The 20,338-nt window shown below is 36.0% G+C and overlaps 1 protein-coding gene across 16 annotated transcripts in view; it reads left to right on the forward strand.

Annotated features, from left to right (window-relative positions):
- The window catches only part of PMS1 (PMS1 homolog 1, mismatch repair system component), a 124,903-nt gene that overhangs the window by 69,616 nt on the left and 34,949 nt on the right, over positions 1-20,338 (forward strand). For 7 of the 16 annotated variants that reach the window (XM_021075390.1, XM_013984337.2, XM_021075389.1 and 4 more), the window contains 2 exons: positions 11,532-11,588; positions 17,401-17,517. The exons of 1 other annotated variant lie outside the window; for it this stretch is intronic. In XM_021075390.1, coding sequence (XP_020931049.1) covers positions 11,532-11,588; positions 17,401-17,517 — 174 coding nt within the window. Of the gene's footprint in view, positions 1-11,531; positions 11,589-14,271; positions 14,447-17,400; positions 17,518-20,338 lie in introns of those variants that run through there. 8 more of the 16 variants (XR_002339169.1, XM_021075394.1, XM_021075393.1 and 5 more) reach the window with 2 other exon arrangements.

Here is a 20,338-nt window from a genome sequence, read left to right on the forward strand (position 1 = left end):
CCTGATAGTCATACTGTGCTTCTCTAATCCGTTTTCTCTCCTGGCCTCTTACATCAGTGCTTTAAACAAACTTTAATGTGCATACAGATCACCTGAGGATCTTGTTAAAAGCACATATTCTGATTGAGTAGGACAGGAAGGGCCCGAGAGTCTACATTTACAACAAATGTCCAGGTGGTGCAGTTGCTGCTGGTCCATGAACTACACATTGAGTTGCAAAGTCCCAAAGGGCTATTTCTTCTGTTTTCTTCTTAGTCAATTCCTTCTTCCTTGTCTTCACTTACCTGATCTTGTATCCTGTTTTTGTGAGAAAGAGGCAATCGAGAGAACTTTCACAAACTACCCACCTGTCTGCAATTGTGCATTATATTGCTCATAATACAACCCTCCCTTTTGTTGTTATAGACGTGCTCCTCATGTTTCCAGGCAGGGCCAGTTCCTTCACTTGGGCAAAACTTTTTAAAATAGTTGTCTATATTCATTGCCTCCAGTTGCTTTCCTCCCATTCTCCAGTTCACTCCAGACTTTCTCTTTCTACCACTCCACCAAAACTCTTAGCAAGATTACCCTTGACTTTCACATTTCTAAATCCATTTGTCACTTCTCGTCCTTACCTTACTTAACGTTTACCACCGTTGATCTTTCCGTCCTTGAAACACTTTTTCACTTGGCTTTTTGGTCAACACACATCTTTTTTTTTTTTCCTACTTTTCTACCATTTGTTATCATTTCATTGCAGCTCATAATCGAACTTTTAAACATGTAGTGTCCCTTGGCTCAATCCTGGAATTTACTGTCTTGTATGTATATTCATTTTCTTGATGCACTTATTCAATCTTATGCCTTTAGATATCATTTATAAACTGACGACTCCTAAATTTTTATCTTTATTCTGTAACTCTCTGAACTCCAAGCTCATGGATCCAACTACCACCCCAAACCTCTCTCTGGATATTTAATAATAGTCTTTACACATTTAGTCTGACAAAAACTAAGCTCCATATCTGCTTTCTCACAATTGCTCTCTCCACATTCTTCCCCATCAGCATATGATAACTCTCTTTTTCCTTTTGGCAAACCCAAATCCTTAGGGTTATGACTGCTGATTCTCTCAACACTTTAATTGATAAAAGAATAAATTCTGTGGGTCTGCCTTCAAAATATATCTAAAAGTTAACTGCTTTTCACCATATCTGTGTCTACCACTGTGATCCAAACTTCATCTCTCACCTGGATTTTTGTAGTTGTAGTCCTTTTTTTTCTTTTGTCTCTTTAGGGCTGCACCCCCAGCATATGGAAGTTCCCAGGCTAGAGGTGAATCAGAGCCATTCTCACCAGCTTACGCCACAGCCACTGCAACACCAGATCTGAGCCACATCTGTGACCTATGCTGCAACTTTCATCAACACTGGATCCTTAACACACTCGGTGAGGCCAGGGATAGAACCCACATCCTCATGGATACTAGTCAGGTTCTTAACCTGGTGAACCACAACAGGAACTCCTGTAATAGTATTCTAATTGGATCTCCCCACTTCCTTCCTTGCTCTCTTCAGTCTGTTCCCAGCCCAACAGCTAGAGTATTACTGTAAAAATGTGGTTTAGAGCATGTAACTAACTCCTCTTCAGTGAGTTTACATCTCAGAGTTAAGTCAAAAAAGCCTTTGTAAATGGCCTAAGACTTCTACATCAATGTTAATAAACCTTTTTTTGCAAAGAGCCATAGTGTAAATATTTTGGTGTTTCTGGTTAATATAGTCTTCTCTCACAGCTGTTCAGCTCTGCTGTTGTAGCATGGAAGCAGCCATAGATATTAAAACTTTATCTAAAAAGCAGAGTTGGGTTCAGTCCTTGGGCCATAGTTTTCTGACCCCTGTTGTAGATGATCTAACTTACTATTATGTCTGATCTTGTTTATTTACTCTTGCTCACTTGCCTTCAGCTAACTGGCTTCGTTGTTCTTTGAAACTTCCAGTCTTACTTCCAAATGAGGACCTTTGTATTTGTAGTTTCCTTGCAGAGAACATTCTTCTGTATATCTGGCTCAATCCTCATCTTTTAGTTCTTAAAACTTCTCAATGAAGCTTTCTTCTTTTTTTTATTTAATGGCTGCACCCATGCCATATGAAAGTTCCCAGGCCAGGGGTTGAATCTAAGCTACAGCTGTGACCTGTGCCACAGCTGTGACAACACTGGATCCTTTAACCCACTGTGCCTGGCTGGGATTGAACCCACACCTCTGCAGCAACCTGAGCTTCTGTAGTTGGATTATTACCCACTGTGCCATGGTGGGAACTCCACAATGAAGCTTTCTTTAGCCATCCTAAAATTATAACCATTTCCCTAGCCCTCCCACATTTTCCTGCTTTATTTTTTTTTCTTGAAACTTACCACCGTCATGGAGTTCTCATCGTGGCTCAGTGGTAACAAACTCAACTAGTATCTATGAGGACGTAGGTTCCATCCCTGGCCTTGCTCAGTGGGTTAAGGATCCTGCATTGCCATGAGCTGTGGTGTAGGTCACAGACACAGCTCAGATCCAGTGTTGCTGTGGCTGTAGTGTAGGCCGGCAGCTGCAGCTCTGATTCCACCCCTAGCCTCGAAACTTCCATATGCCGCATGTGTGGCCCTGAAAAGACAAAAAAAAAGAACAAACACAAAAACTTAATCGCCATCTTTTAATGTATTTATCTTAATTTATTGTCTCTCCACCTGATTTCCATGAGGAGAAGGATTTTTAACTATTTTTTCACTGATGTGTCTCTAGTGTCTACAATAGTATTTCATGTAGATGCTACAAAGTATATGGTAAAATAATGAGTGTGATCAAAGATTTAGAGAGAGCATGGAGGACAGGAGTGTACGTTAGTGGCAGGCCCATACTGGATTGAGAACATATGTGTTAAAGCACTTACAATACAGGGGTAGATGGTATAACTATGGATTAAAAATATGTATTAAAAATACAGTTGGAGTTCCCGTCGTGGCGCAGTGGTTAACGAATCCGACTAGGAACCATGAGGCTGCGGGTTTGGTCCCTGCCCTTGCTCAGTGGGTTAACGATCCGGCGTTGCCGTGAGCTGCGGTGTAGGTTGCAGACGCGGCTCGGATCCTGCGTTGCTGTGCCTCTGGCGTAGGCCGGGGGCTACAGCTCCGATTCAACCCCTAGCCTGGGAACCTCCATATGCCGCGGGAGCGGCCCAAGAAATAGCAACAACAACAACAACAAAAGACCAAAAAATAAATAAATAAATAAATAAAAATAAAAATACAGTAGCTGGTGTGACTACAGATTAAAAATGGAACAGAGAGGTGATGAAAAAGCAAGTATCAGCTTTTATACTTAAGGCATTTCCTTTTCCTTCTGGGGGACTCCAAGAAAGTCACAGAAGAGGGAGGATGACTTTAGCTACCTAACAGGTGGGTGTTATTTATTCAGTGGAGAAGGATCAACCTGTAAAAGTTATCTCACTTGGGCCTCCACAGGTGAGTGGGTCATAGGCAGATTCTATTACGGTATAATTTGCTAATGTGGATAAATGGATCAGGATCATTTTAGGTAGAGAAATAGTATGAACATGAGAGGTGTGAGGTAGGATAGTACCGAGCACATTTAAGGGCAGTGAATGAGTCAATTTAGGTAATTTAGGCAGTGAATAAGTTAATTTAGGTATGTAAGGGAACAGAGGAAAATAAAACCTGAAAGACAGTTTGAGGCTATATTATAAAGGCTCTTGAATGCTAGGCTGAAGTGTTTTGTTTTGTTTTGTTTTGTTTTTAATAGAAAATTGAGAGTAGGGAAAGGACTTGCTCAAGGTATTACCTCTGACCATCAGTTTGGTGCTTGTGTGCTGGGAAGAATTATAGGAGTCTATAAGCAGTGACATTAGTTAGGAAACGATAACAAAAGTCCAGGAACTATGGGTCTGAATTAGAATAAACACATTGGGCATAGAAAGCAGAGTGTGATTACTATTGTAAGAAAGAATTAATGAGACTGACTGGCTGAGTGCATGTAGAAAATGAACAGAAAAGATTTGAGGATATGATTAATTTATATACTTAGGAAAATGGTACCACCCCATCTCTTTTATTTCTTTATGGATGCATCTGTCTTTCTTCTCTTAATATGTAGTACCTTCATTAATTACTCTGGCAAAATTTCCTTTTCACTCCAGAAAGAACCTAATAGAATCAAACAAAGTTTCAAAAGTCAAGTTAGAATACTGTAAGCCAACTATAATAGAAAAAATAAAAATCATAAAAAATAAATAATTTAAAAAGTAAAGTTATTGCTAACCTTATCAGTAGAGATTTTTGTTAACTAGTCAATTAAGAAAGGAAATCAACTCTAGGCTGGATATTATTCGTTAGCATTAAAACTTGTTGCTTGTTTTTTTTAAATAAAAAGACAAAATAGAAAAATAACCATAGTGTAATTGTTGGGATGTATGCCTGAATAGGATGTATGTGACAAGAAACGCCATCAGGTAAGTATGAGGGAGCCAGCTGATTGCAGGAATATTGGCAGTTCAGAATCTGTAGGTTTGGTATAATTTTTTCTTTTTTAGATATTATTGTGTTAAGAATACTTAACAGATCTACATGTTTAACAACTTTTTAAGTATACAATACAGTATTATTGACTAGAGGTACAATGTAGAGCAGATCTCTAAAACTTATCGTGCCTAACTGGAATTTTATGCCTATTCATTAGTAACTTCCTATATCCCCCTTCCCTCAGCCCCTGTTAACTACCATTCCATTCTTTGATTCTATGAATCTATTTTAGATGCCTTATATAAGTGGAATCATGCAGTGTTTGTCTTTCTGTGACTAGCTTATTTCACTTGGCATAATGGTCCTCACAATTCCACCATGTTACTATGTGTTGTAGAATTTCCTTCTTTTTAAAGGCTGAATAATATTTCAGTGTGTGTGTGTGTATTACATCTTTATCCATTCATCCATCAGTGGACATTTAGGTTGTCTCCATATCTTGGCAATTGTAACTAAGTTTGGTTACATCTTAGTCAACGTGCTGCATTGAAATGGGAGTGCTGCTGTCTCTTTTGAGAACCTCCTTTCAGTTATTTTGGATAAATACCCATGTGGAATTGCTGGATCATATGGTAGTTTATTTCTAATATTTTGAGGTACATCCATACTGTTTTCCATAACAGCTGCACAATTTTGCATTCTTATATCCTTACCAGCACTTATTGTCTTTTCTTTTTTTGATGATAGCCATCCTGACAGGTGTGAGTTGATATCTCATTGTGATTTTCTTTGTTTTTGTTTCTGTTTTTGTTTTCTTAGCTGGGCCCAGGCATGTGAGCATTTTTTCATCATCTGTTGACCATTTGTGTTTCTTCTTTGAAAAATGTGTATTCAAATCCTTAGCCCACTTTTTTGTTGAGTACATTAGTTTTTGTTGTTGTTGTTGTTGTTGAGTTGTAGGAGTGTTTTATATGTTTTGGAAATTAATCATCAGATACATGATTTGTGAATACTTTCTCCCATTCCTTAGGTTGCCTTTTCACTTCATTGATTGCTTCCTTTGCTGTGCAGAAGCTTTTTAGTTTGAGTAGTCCTACTTGACTGTTTTTGCTTTCATTGCTTGTACTTTTGTTGTAATACCTAAGAAATCATTGCCAAGACCAATGTCATAAAGCTTTTTCTCATATAGTTTCTTCTAGGAGTTTTACAATTTCAGGCGTTGTGTAGATCCTTAATCTTTTTTTTTTTTTTTTTTTTTTTTTTTGTCTTTTTCCAGGGCCGCTCCCACAGCATATGGAGGCTCCCAGGTTAGGGGTCTAATTGGAGCTGTAGCTGCTGGCCTATGCCAGAGCCACAGCAGCGTGGGATCCAAGCTGTGTCTGCCACCTACACCACAGCTAACAGTAACGCTGGATCCTTAACCCCCTGATCAAGGCAAGGGAGCAAACCTGCAACCTCATGGTTCCTAGTCAGATTTGTTAACCACTGAACCACGACGGGAACTCCTATCTTTAATCTATTTTTAATTGATTGTTGTGTGTGGTGTAAAATAAGGGTCCAGTTTCATTATTTTGCATGTGGATATCCAGTTTTCCCAGCACTATTTATTGAACAGACTATCTTTTCCCCATTGTATATTGCTGGCACACTTATCCAGCATCAGTTGACCATGTAAGCATAGATCTTTTACTGGGCTCTCTATTCTGTTGTCTTGGTATTTATGTCTGTCTTTATGCCTGTACCATACTGTTTTGATTATTGTAGCTTTGTTATATATTTTAACATCAGCACCTGTGATGCCTCTACTTTTGTTCTTCTTTCTCAGAATTCATTTGGATATTCATGTTCTTTTTAGGTTCATATGAATTTTAAAAGTATCTTTTTTTTTAATTCTGTAAAGAATACCATTGGGATTTTTTTTTTTTTAATAGAGATTGTATTGAATCTGTAGATCACTTTGAGTAGTACTGAAATCTTAACAGTGTTAAGTTTCCAATACATGAACACAGGTAGCCTTTCCATTTGTATCATCTTTAATTTATTTCATCTGTTTTTTGTAGTTTTCATCATATAGTCTTTCACTTCCTTAAATTTATTTCTAAGTATTTTGTTCTTTTGGTACTGTTGTAAATGAGATTTTTTCCTAATTTCCTTTTTAGATCATTCATTGTTAGTTTATAGAAACACAACTGATTTTTGTATTTATTTTGTATCCTGCAACTTATCAAATTTATTAGTTCTAACAGTTTTTTTTAATGGAGTCTAGGGTTTTCTATATATAGGATCTTGTCCTCTACAGATAAGGACAGTTTCACTTCTTCCTTTCTCATTTGGATCCCTTTTAACTTCTTTTGCTGAATTGCATTGGCTAGGAATTTCAATACTGTGATGAATAGAAGTGGCAAGTAATGGGCTTCCTTGCCTTGTTACTGATCTTAGAGGAAAAGCTTTCAGTTTTTCACTGTTGAGTATGATTGGCTTTTCCTAGATGGCTTTTATTATGTTGAGTTAATTTCCTTCTATTCCTAGTTTTTTGAAAGTTTTTAATCATGGAAAGGTGTACAGTTTTGTCAAATGTTTTTTCTGCATCTGTTGAAATGATCATGTGATTTTTATCCTTTGTTTATCTGGTATATCACATGAATTGAAATGGTTATGTTGAACAACCCTTCCACCCTAGAGCTAAATCCCATTTGACCATTGCATATGATCTTTGTAACATGTTGTTGGATTTGATTTCTGGTGTTTTGTTGGGAATATTTGCATTTGCATTCATCAGGAATATTGGCCTGTAGTTTTCTTTTCTCGTATTCTTGTCTGGCTTTGGTATTTGGGTAATGCTGGCTTCATAAAATGAGTTTGGAAGTGTTCCTTCCTATTCAGTTTTTTGGAAGAGTTTGAGAAGAACTGGTGTTAATTCTCCTTTACATATTTGATAGAATTCACCAGTAGAAGCTATCTGGTCCTAGGTTTTTCTTTGTTGAAAGTTTTTGATTGCTCATTAAAACTTCATGCTAGTTATAAGTGTATTCAGGCTTTCTCTTATTTCATAACTTAATCTTGGTAGGTTTTATGTTCCTAGGAATTGAGCAGTTCTAGGTTATCCAGTTTGTTGGCATATAATTGTTCATGTTGTCTCTGATGATTCTTTTTTTTTCCCTGTGGCATTTGTTGTAATATAGCTTTATTTCTGATTGTGTTTATTTGAATCATCTCTTTTTTTTCTTAGTATAACTAAGGGATTTTCAGTTTTGTTTTCTTTTTAAAAAGATCAACTCTTAGTATTCTTGATTTTTTTATTCTGTTTTTTTCCATTTTGTTTTATTTCTGTTTCTCCCTAATCTTTATTTCTTTTCTTCCACTAACTCTTAATTTGTTGTCCTTTTTCTGACTCTCTGAGGTGTATAGTTAGGTTGTTTATTTGACGTCTTTCTTTTTTAATGTAGGTGTTTATTTTTACAAACTCCCTGCTTAGTACTGTTTTTGCTGTACTCATAAGTTAAGTTGTGTTTTCATTTTCCTTTATCTCAAGTTGTTATAATTTTATTTTTGATTTCTTCTTTGACCCAGTGGTTGTTTAAGAATGTGTTGTTTAATTTCCAAATATTGTGAATTTCCAGGTTTCTGCTATTGATTTTCAGTTTCATTTCATTGTGATCAGAAAAAGTGCTTGGTATGTTTCGATCTTTTTATGTTTGACTTGTTTTGTGACCTAACATATGATCTGTCTTAGAGAAAGATCCAAGTGAGCTTGAGAAGAGTGTGTATTCTGCTGCTGTTGGAATGTTCCATTTATGTGTATTAAGTCTGTTTGGTGTATGTTGTTGTTAAGGCCTTTGTTTCCTTATTTTCTATCCATTGTTGGTCTTGATCTGAAAAAAGAACAACCAGAAAACCATAGGAGGATGAAGTTGCATTGAAGAAGAGATGGTTGAAGTAGCTTCTTTAAAATGACTTATGGAGAAAAGGAGTCAGTTTGGAGAAGAAAAGTCTTGTGGAAAACAAAGTGTAGTAGATAAGGTGTTCTCTTCAGTTCAAATAAAGAGGAAAAGCTGAAATCAAATATTGTATAAAGCAGAAGTTTGATTTGGAAATAACTTTTTTTGTAAAGTTAAGTATGAGAGGATGTACAAGTCTGAGATTAAAGAGCTAATCAGAAAGACTGATCTGAAAGATTTTCTGTAAACAGTATTAGAATATGAGTAATCTGGAGGCCGTTATTAACTTTGGTTGGATTCAAAAAGGATTTTCAAAGAGAGTGGCTGTAGAACTGGTTCTTGACAAAGACTAGGTGGGCAGAACCATTCAAAGCACATGCAAGTTTCAAGGAGTCAGGAGAAGTCAGAGAAAGCTGGTGTAGGGAAATAGGAGATGAGGCTGGAAAGGTTGCTTGGGTCTAGATTCTAAAGGACTTGTGGACTTTAATGGGAATATAGACTTCTTGTCAAGTGATTAAAGGGGACAAAATAAGGAATTTTAGTAGGAAACAATGTTGTGATAATTCTCATGACAGTTGGAGAATGCACCAAATAGTTGAACAGAAGCTGGCTCAGTAGTCTAGGCAGTTGCACAGAATATATAAAAGAGGGTATAGATAAGAAAAACATTTCTGATGTAGATAAGATTTGACTAACAAATCTGCCTAGTTCTTATAAGCCCCCCTCCCATAGGTAAAGTTACTGATGCTAATTTTTTTATACCCTTGGGAAAAAGAATTAAGTATATTGTATTCCAAAACATGAATAAAATAAAATAAAGAACATTTAAGCAGAGTAAAAATAGCGTAAAAGGTTTTAAATTCACAACTGTGTTAATTAAATTTTAACAATTTTAAACTTTAGGACAATTTAGCAAGAATCAAATCATATTGATGCACGTTATGGTAATAGGATACAATATTCATTAATGATACTCTTGGTATTATGATAGAATAATCCATAATTTTATACTAATTTCAAAACATTTAGCAATGAACTTTTTAAGCTTCTGTAGATAATGTTGTTAACCATATTGCCAGTATGGAAAGAGATTGCCTTTTCTTTTATTGGGTTTGTGCCCCTACCGTTACCTGAACCATTCAGTACAAATACGTGTCTAGGAGTAGATAGCAATAGATGTAGATTCAATTATATTAACTTGTAAGACCTCGGAATTAGTTAAAACTTCTGACTTTTAAGAAATTCAAACATGAATTTCTTAGTACATCTCTGAAAATAATTTGCATGAAAAGTTTGGTTGCAGTCTAGGCCAATAAATATAGTTTTTAACTTCATATTCCAGAGGGAATCGCCTTTGCCCAGGCATTACAACTTTAATTGTGGATTATCTGTTTGCAGCCTCACTTTTCCCATTATCACAAGTTGCCTTCACAGTTGAGGTTTACTAATTAAATACTAAATATTCTCATCTAACTTCATTTTCTTCACATAGTATATGTTAAATGAAGTAGGAACAGTGGCAAGATATATTTGGCTGACTTTAATCAATTACATGGTGTGCATGTAATAATATATTTTTTATTGAGGTGTTTTTGCACTGTCATCATACTGACTAGAGTCAGATTCTTACTTGGCACATCCAGATGCTCCAACTTTGTGTGACCTAGATAGAAAACATATGGGGGTATTTGTATCTATTTTTAGCACATGTTAAGCTTTCAGTCTAAGGGCAAAATATATGAAAAACTTCAGGAAGTGCAAAGAAAATCTCTATTTTAGGAAATAATACAAGATTGATGAAATGATGGGGAAAGCAAAATAAAAACTACTTGGTGTAGAAAATGTGGCATTAAAAAATTCAGTACCTAGAAATTTTTTTCTTTTTTATTAAAGTTGATTCACAATGTTGTGCCAATTTCTGCTGTAAAGTGACTCAGTCATACTCTTGAATTTTTAATTACTGCATTTTATTTAGGTTTTTAATGGATCCTTTTTTGAAAATGAATCTTACTTGCCTAAATAATAGCAAAGATTTAATTTTTTGGCAGAACTATTTCTTGTTTGTCTAGCCCAACTGTAACTACTTAGAAAATGCTCCTACATCAAACCCTTGATCTAATGCAATAATTGCCTGATGTGAAATAATGCTCTAGAAATACTAGCAATACTTACTTTATTTTTATTTATTTATTTATTTATTGCCCCCCCCCTTTTTTTTTTAGGGCCCTACCTGCAGCATTTGAAAGTTCCCAGGCTTGGAGTCAAATTGGAGCTGCTGGTGCCAGCCTGAGCCACAGCAGTGCAGGATTGGAGCTGTGTCTGCGACCTATAGCACAGCTCACAGCAGCGTCAGATCCTTAACCCACTGATCAAACCTGCATCCTCATGGATACTAGTCAGGTTTGTAACCTGCTAAACCATAACAGGAACTCTGCAATATTTACTTAAAAAAAAAAAAAAAATTTACATTCAGAGGTTCTCATGTTTCTCAGCTTTTTTAGAACCCGTTTCTTCAAGTGATCTTTTTATAATTATATACTAGCTCTTAGCAGGTCAGGCAGTGAAATAGCACCTTTGCATTAATCAGTAGCTAAGATTATATCTGAGGCATCACTCTATATAAAAACTAAAATAAACAAATTGATATATCCACTATGAATCAGAGAGCTAGCATGGTTTTAAAGAGAGAAATTTTTTTTTTAGCTTTTTCTTTCTTTTTTTTTTTCCCAGGGCTTCTCCCGCAGCATACGGAAGTTCCCAGGCTAGGGGTCTAATCAGAGCTGTTGCCGGCAGCAACACCACAGCAGCAGTAACACCAGATCCAAGCCACGTCTGCGCCCTACACCACCGCTCACGGCAATGGCGGATCCTTAACCCACTGAGCAAGGCCAGCGATCAAACCTGCAACCTCATGGTTCCCAGTCAGATTCGTTTCCGCTGCACCACGATGGAAACTCCCTTTTTTCTTTTTTTGATGTTTAAACTTTTTAAAAAAATTTTATTGGAATGTAGTCAACTTACAATGTTATGTTAGTTTCAGCTGTACAGCAAAGTTAATCAGTTATACATATACGTATATCTATTCCTTTTCAGATTCTTTTCCCATGTATGTCACTACAGAGTATTGAGAAGATTTCCCTGTGCTATACAGTAGGTCCTTGTTACTCATCCATTCCATGTATAATAGTGTGTATATGTCAGTCCCAGCCTCCCAATTTATCCCTCCCTCTTACTTATTCCCTTTGGTAACCATAAGATTGATTTTGAAAGCTTCGACTCTGTTTCTCAGAGTTTTGTGAATAAGTTCTTTTGTACCATTTTTACTAGATTCCACATATTAGTGATGTCATATGATATTTGTTTGTCTGACTTAAATTCACTTAGTATGATAACTTCTAGGTCTGGCCATGTTACTGCAAATGACATTGTTTCATTCTTTTTTATACCTGAGTAATATTCCTTTGTATATATGTATCACATCTTTTTTATCTATTCCTCTTTTGATGGACATCCGGGTTGCTTCCATGTCTTTGTAAATGATGCTACAGTGAACATTGGGGTGCATGCATGTCTTGAAATTATGGTTTTTAAAGAGATAAACTTTTTGAGAATAAGTTTTTATTCCTCAACTATTCCTTGTTAAAAGTAATTTATATATAAAGTATGAAGCAGTAACATTTAATTATAGTTGCAGATTCTTCAGAACCTTAACCTACCCTCTGTTCCTTAAATCACCAGCTACTGGCTGGCTTAAAATAACATCCATAATAGCAAAACCATCACTCACTTTTTATATTTACACACTCACATTCTCTCTCTCTCTTACACATACACGTAAACACAAATAGGTGCAGAAGAAATGCAAAGATTATAGTCTAGCACTTCCTCAAAAAAAAAAAAAAAAACAGTTACCATTTTACTCAGCTCCTTCACTTCTTGGTATATACACAAGAGAAATAAAAATGAATTTCACGCAGAAACATATACATGAACATTTATAGCAGCGTCATTCTTAATAGCCAAAAAGTTGAAATAACCCATATGTCCTTCATAAAATACAATGATACTTCAAATGTATATCCATATAGGGGAACATTATTTAGCCATTAAAACAGGAATGAGTTACCACAAACCAAATCCAGGACCAGCCAGCTTCCCAACTTCATGATTGAATTTTAATAAACATTTGAGGGAGAATTAACACCTGTCCTTCTCAAAACATTCCAAAAAATCAAAGGAATGCTTGCAAACTCTTTCTATAGGCCAGCATCACCCTGTTACCAAAACCAGACAAAGGCACTAGAAAAAAAGAAAATTACAGGGCAATATTGCTGATGGACAAAGATACAAAAGTCTTCAACAAAATATTAGCAAACCAAATTCAGCAATACATTAAAAGGATCAGACACCACAGTCAGGTGTGATTTATCTTAGGGATGTAAGAATGGTTCAGTATCTACACATCAGTCATCGTGATGTACCACATTAACGAATTAAAGAACAAAAGTCACATGATCATCTTGATAGATGCAGAAGAAGCTTTAGACAAAATTCAATATCCATTTATGGTTTAAAAAAAAAACTCTTAACAAAGTAGGTATAGAGGAAACATACCTCAAAATAATAAAAGCCATAAATGACAAGCCCACAGCTAACATTGTATTCAAAGGTGAAAAACTGAAAGCTTTTCCTCTAAGATCATAAACAGAACAAGATTTCCCACTCTTACCAACTTTATTCAACATATTATCGGAAGTCCTAGCTACAGCAGATAAGAAAAAGAAATAAAAAGAATCCAAAGTGGAAAGGAAGCAGTAAAATTTTCACTCTTTGCGTATGATGTGATATTATATATAGAAAATCCTAAAGATGCCACCAGAAAACTATTAAAACTAATAAATGGATTCAGTTAAATTATAAGATACAAAATTAATGTACAGGATTGTTGCATTTCTATACATTAACAATGAACTTTCAGAAAGAGAAATTTAAGTGAACAACTCTGTTTACAATTGCATCAAAAAGATTACATAGAAATAAATCTAACCAAGGAAGTAAAAGACTTGTATGCAGAAAATTATAAGACATTGATGAAAGAAACTGAAGACAACACAAACAAATGGAAGGATATGCTCATGGTCTAGAAGAAATTAATATTGTTAAAATGACCCTACTTCCCAAGGCAGTTTGCAGATTCAGTGCAATCTCTATCAAAATACAAATGGCGTTTTTCACAGAAATAATTCCAAAATTTGTATGGAACTATGGAAGACCCAAAATAACCAAAACAATCTTAAGAGAGAACAAAGCTGGAGGTATCGTGCTCCCTGACTTCAGACTACAAGGCTACAGTAATCAAAACAGTATGATACTGGCACAAAAACAGACACATAGATTAATAGGGATCATAGAGAGCCCAGAAATGAACCCAGCTAGTATCCATGAGGATGCAGGTTTGATCCCTGAGTGGGTTAAGAATGGGTGGGTTAAGAATCTGGTGTTGCTGTGAGCTCTGTTTTAGATCACAGACGTGACTCACTGTGGCTGGCACCTGCAGCTCCAGTTCAGCCCCTAGCCTGGGAACTTCCCTATGCTTCAGGTACAGCCGTAAAAGGAAAAGAAAAAGGAAATAAGTGTTGGTGAGGCTGCGAAGAACAAGGAGCTCCTTGGTGGGAGTGTTAAATTAATGCAGCCACTATAGAAAATAGTATGGAGGTTCTTTAAAAAATAAAAGAGCTATGATACAGTCTAGCAATTCCACTTCTGGGTGTTTTTCTGAAGAAAATGAAAACACTAATTCAAAAAGATATGTACATTCCTATGTTCATTGCAGCATTATTTACAATAGCCAAGACATGGAAGCAACCTACGTGCCCATCAGCAGTGAATGAATAAAGAAGATGTGGTATATTTATATACAATGAAATATTTTTCATGCTCAAAGGAGAATGAAATTTTGCCATTTTTGATAACATGGATGCACCTAGAGGGTATTTATGCTAAATGAAGTAAGTCAGAAAAAGTAGTATAGTACGATTTCACTTATATGTGGAATGTAAAAAACAAAACAAATGAACAAATATAACAAAACATAGACTCAGAATAAACAGGTGGTTACCGGAGGGGGAGGTGGTGGAATGGAAAAACAAAACAAAACAAAAAAATGGTAACTATGTGAGGTAATGAATGCTAATTAGTTCGATTACGATACTCATTACACATGTTTGAAGTTATGTGAAACACATTGTATGCCTTAAATATGATTTTTGTCAATTACACCTCACAGCTGAAAAAAATGATTAAAAAAATTATTGCTCATTATCAACTAAATATTTGTGTGTACTTAATTATCCTATTGGTACCAGGTACCAGCATTCTAATTCAGCCAGTTTTTACTCTTTCTAAGGGCAAGGATTCCGATCATTTTTTTCCTTGTATGTCTTTGTAACCCATTACTCTCTTCTCTGTGATGGGACCTCAGAACTTTGATGTGTATAGGCATGTTGAGCGGACTAGTGCTTTTGGAATCTTTCAGGAAGGCTGTGTTTATATAGATTTTTTTGCACTGCAGCTCTCAGTGCAAAAAGGATTAAATGCTTTATAACATACAGAAGTATAGGTTATATAGCTATTAGTAAGAACATTAAAACTTCTTTATTTGATAAATATCACTTTGGAATTTTGCCCATAAATATGTGAAGATTGAGCTTTTAAGTTTCAGTGTCCAAATTCTCAAATCACTTGAAATCACATGTTTTAACCTGAAAACACTTGAGATAGTTTTTATGCCTCTAAAATTTCTAGTGTGTACCAAAAAAAAAATAAAATAAAAGGAATTCTGCACAGTTTTACTTGTGAATCCAGTCAGTCTAATTGATCACTGTCTTAACCTGGACACTGATGAAATGAAGCACCCTAATATCTTAACATGATTTCTACCTTGATACATATTATGTTTAATAATCGGAATTCAAAAGCATTACATTAAAATTGTATCTATGCTGAAATTTGTTCAGAGATGTTTTAAAAATGGCTCAAAATCTACTTTAAAAGGGAAAAAAAACAATAACTAGGAACCAGTGTCATTCAGAGTGATCTTTTAAAGAGCCTTGCTGCTGTCAGTATCATCTGCAACTTTTTGGTAGGAGTCATTTTATCAGTATCTGTTTATAGAAAGTGGAAAGAACCTTGGTCACCTATTTTCTATCTTCCATTTAGAAACGTACCCTGTTTCTAAAGGTACATTATTTAACTTTAAATGAATTTTTAAAATAATTTTGTTTTGAGAATGTATTCATTCCCTTAGGCAACTGGAGATTTCATAACCTGTCACATGATCACATATGAAAATGCATTTATCAGAGACACCATCTGAGAATTCCCAGTTATGGTCTGAAGTTGGTTCTAGTTTATTACTGTCTTTGACTAGAGAAGAGAGAGAGATTAGCAAAGTAAAAAATTGGAGTCAGGAAGGTTAGGGTATAAATCCTGATTCATGACCTATCTCTGTTTCTTTGAGTAAATCAATCTCTGAGCCTACTCTCCTCATCTGCGAAATGAAGTAATACCTGCCTGAAATGGTTGTGAAAATTAACAGTTTCTAGAATAGTTTTGCCTAGTAAGTTCTCCGTAAGTCCTAATTCATATTTGATTACTGTTAGTAAAACCCTGGGAATAGATAAATGTTCTCCTGTTACACTAAATATTGAGTAACTTGGTCACACATGACTACTTCTTAAAAAGCATCCTTGTTCTATGCACCATACTGTCCCATGGCTCTTCTTGCCTCTGTGGCCAGTCCTTTTTATTCACCTCTTCTTCCTCTGCCTACCTCTTGAATGTTGATGTTGCTTTTTCTCCTAAGCACTTTACACATGTGTTTTAGGATTAGAAGGTACTAAGTGAATATATGTTAAATGAATAAATTGTGTCTGTATTGATGGTTTCTCAAGAGATTTGATTCTATTTGAACCTTGTTAGCTAAATAAAATTTCAGTATGTCATACCTGATCATACACTTCACAGCCAAACTTTGGTGCAGTCTCTCTGAACCATGATTCTCTTAAACTTCTCTACTACATACTTGCAGTGGAAAAAAAAAATCCAATTTATTATTCAATTTTGATGTCTATGAGGTTCAGTTAGCTTTTTGTAAGTTCTCTGTGTATGAAAGGTAATTATAAAAGTAACTGTAAGGAGAAGTTCCTGTTGCAATGCAGGGGAAACAAATCCGCCTAGGAACCATGAGGTTGCGGGTTTGATCCCAAGCCTCTATCAGTGGATTAGGGATCCAGCATTACCATGAGCTGTGGTTGTTGCAAATGTGACTCGGATCCTGCGTTGCTGTGGTATAGGCCAGCAGCTGTAGCTCTGATTAGACCCCTAGCCTGGGAACCTCCATATGCCAAGAGTGCAGCCCTAAAAAGCAAAAAAAAAAAAAAAAAAAAAAAAAGAAGTAATTATAAAGAGCATGCATTATCTGAAATTTTTATACCAGTTTGATTATAGAAATCTTATAGATGTTATCGTCAATCAAGTAGTAACACTTGGAGTTGTTACTTAATGTCAGTATACTCTGAAGAATATCTTCGGAAGTTTAGGGTTAAAAGAGGGGAGAGAATTAATATTTAATGAAACTGTTATGCCTGGCACTGGCCTTTGTGTTTGCCTACATTATGTATTTTCATCTTTCAACAACTCTGGGAGATAAATATTCTCAGCCATCTTGTAGAAAGAAGAGAATTGAGCTTAAGGGACGTTAAAATAGATTCTACGCTGTAGCATATGCAGCTCCTAAAATTCTGAACCAGAGTTCTATCAGACATTATAGCCTGTACATCTGTTATAAATGTTGCTGAAAATATAAGCTCAGGATGAATGCTAAATGTAGAAATAAATTGTGTAAGTACTTGTGTTTACTAAGTCCATCTGTGTTAAAAGTTGTCTGTCATTTTGTCTATAGGCAATTATTTGGCAGAAAACTAGAGTATCAGATCATAAAATGGCTCTCATGTCTGTTCTGGGGACTGCTGTTATGGGGAATATGGAAGCCTTTCAGTACCACTCTGAAGAATCTCAGGTATACACCAGAATTGTCTTTTATAATTCTCATTTACCAATGAAACTGTTAAATTATTTCCTTTTTGTGGGGTTGGGGTGGCAAGAATTTTTTCTTTTAAAATTTTAATTAAGTGTGTATATAAGGTTAAAAAGAAGAAACTTACAGACCTCAATATTAAACCTCATTCCCCTGCCTTACTTCCTATTTTTATCTCTTCTATTTATTGTTTTTAAATTTTTTAAGTAGTACATCCATTAAATTTTTTAGTGATTTTTCAATTTAGAATCTTTGTCTGTTTACTTTCCATAATAAAAGAAAAGGAGTTGAGCTCTCTTATCTTTGTTTTCCCTTCCCCATCCTAAAAATGTATTCCAGCTTTTCTTGATCTGTCAGCTTCAGTGTTCTTGAGCCTCTATAATACTGGGCGAAGTTATTAGCACTCTCACTCTTGCTTTTACTTACTCTTCCCTCTCTCAGTCATGTCAGCTCCACTTTCATGTTATCACTTGTAATAATCTATTTTCTTATGTAACTATCTTTTCTTTGAAGATTGATTATAAAAATTAAAAACTTAATATTACGTATATTTTATTATGACTTCTCTGGTCTCCTTTTCTCTTTTTTCATAATTTGTTGGATTCTCTTTTCTGCTACTACCTCCCCTCCTATTCTTTTTTGCAGTATTGAATTATTATTATTATTATTTTTTTTTTTTTGGCTACACCTGTGGCATATGGAAGTTCACAGCCAAGGGATCAAACCCATGCCATGGCAGCAACCCAAGCCACTTCATTGACCTACTGTGCCAAAAGAGAACTCCTGCAGTATTGAGTTTTTAATTATTATCTTTTTACTAGAGTCTTGGATGGGAGTGTGTGCTCTATTAATGTGTTAAGAGTTCTCTCTGCCTGAGGAACAATTCAGGCCGGCCTTACTGGTCGTCATCTGACAAGGGTTCTGTTTTTCAGAACTCCCTTCATAGTTGTTGTAATAGTTTAGACACTAGTGCCACCTTGGACGACGGCTGGTCATGGTGGCTAAGTTGGGATACGGAGGATACTGTCTAAATTCCCCTGGATTGCCTGTGGCTTCATGGAGCTTGATTGCTTATGCTGGTAACAAGAGACAGGAGATCCAGACCTGACAGCTGTGGTGTTGTGCTCTAGAGGTTCTGTCATAGTTTGGCCTGAAGACCAGCAGCATTGGCATTACTTAAAAGCTTGTTAGTTGAAGAATTTCAGATCTCTTCCCAGACATACTGAATCAGAATATGCATTTTAACAAGATCTCCAAAATGCACATTCAGGTAGGAAAAGCACTGATGTAGACCTTGGTCAGCTATGATGTGTGAGTGATTGGGACTATTACATGAGTCAGTCCTGCAGTTGAAAATTTTTTCCTCTAATCTGTATTGAGATATGTTGCTAGATCTATGCATGTTCCTTGATTTTTAAATTTTATCTTGAGATAGAATTATGCAAGGGCTGTTGGTAATCTATCACAGATACCAAAACTTTGCTGTACCTTCACATGGTTATTCTCGCATGGGGATTGGGGGAATTTGGAAACCATGTGTTGCTGAATAGTTCCACTTTGATGGGTGTCAGAATGACAGACTTGAGTATCTCTCTGGTAAGAATGATCATCTAACCAAATTCCTCTTTTGTTCATGCACTAAATATCTAAATGGGTATTGTATTTATCCTGCCACCAGCTACCCATCACCACTCCATGTTTTCTGGGCTTTCAGAGTTCCTTTGACCCCTTATTCCTAGCCAAAAGCAGTCTTAAGTTGTTTGCCTACTGTTAATGGTTGCCCCTCTCACCTCACTTTTATCCTTATTGCATATGTTCAAGTTGTGAAACTTGGCCACCACGGCCCTTCACTGGACTGGGATGGCAGATGCATAAGCCTTTGGGAGCCTTGGGTGCAGAAAATCTTTATAACATCTCTTTGCATAATGTTGGGGGGGGGTAACGTTTCTTCTCTATAGCATCTCCACCTAGGAGAAATCCTAATTATGGATGGTGATCCCATCTGTACCACTGCTGAGGTGGCATTTCTTAGGTGGTCTCCCAGTGTGGCTTGTTGGCTTGATGGAACTCCTCAAGTTTTGGGGGGTTTTTTAATTTTTTTTTTTGTCATCTCTTCCCTTTGATATCTCTGCATTAATCCATACTAAGTTCTGAGTGAATTCCTCAGTGCTGCCTGATTTTTTTTTCCCCAAAACGATACTGTTTTTGTATTATTTCTTCTAAACTTGATTTAGAGCTACTAATTTTGATTTTTTTATCTTCTGGGGTTTTTTTTTTAATGTAATAGATTTTTTTTTCTTTTTTTTTGTCTTTTGTCTTTTTTGTTGTTGTTGTTATTGTTGCTATTTCTTGGGCCGCTCCCACGGCATATGGAGGTTCCCAGGCTAGGGGTTGAATCGGAGCTGTAGCCACCGGCCTACGCCAGAGCCACAACAATGCGGGATCCGAGCCACGTCTGCAACCTACACCACAGCTCACGGCAACGCCGGATCGTTAACCCACTGAGCAAGGGCAGGGATCGAACCCGCAACCTCATGGTTCCTAGTCAGATTCGTTAACCACTGCGCCACGACGGGAACTCCCATGTAATAGATTTTTTTTTATTTGCTCTTCTAAAAGAATGGTATACTTAATAATTTCAATGCCATTTTCTTATTGCTCTACTTTCCTGAGAGAGTATTCTCTCATTCTGTGCTATTTTATATGCTTTGAAATTTTAATTTGCAAAATCATCTTGAATGAAGATTTATTGATTTTGTTGCTTTGTTTTTCCCCTCCCATTTTTCCCTCCCTTCCATGGTTT

The sequence above is a fragment of the Sus scrofa genome, chromosome 15 (assembly GCF_000003025.6).
Source record: "Sus scrofa isolate TJ Tabasco breed Duroc chromosome 15, Sscrofa11.1, whole genome shotgun sequence".
Lineage (NCBI taxonomy): Eukaryota > Metazoa > Chordata > Mammalia > Artiodactyla > Suidae > Sus > Sus scrofa.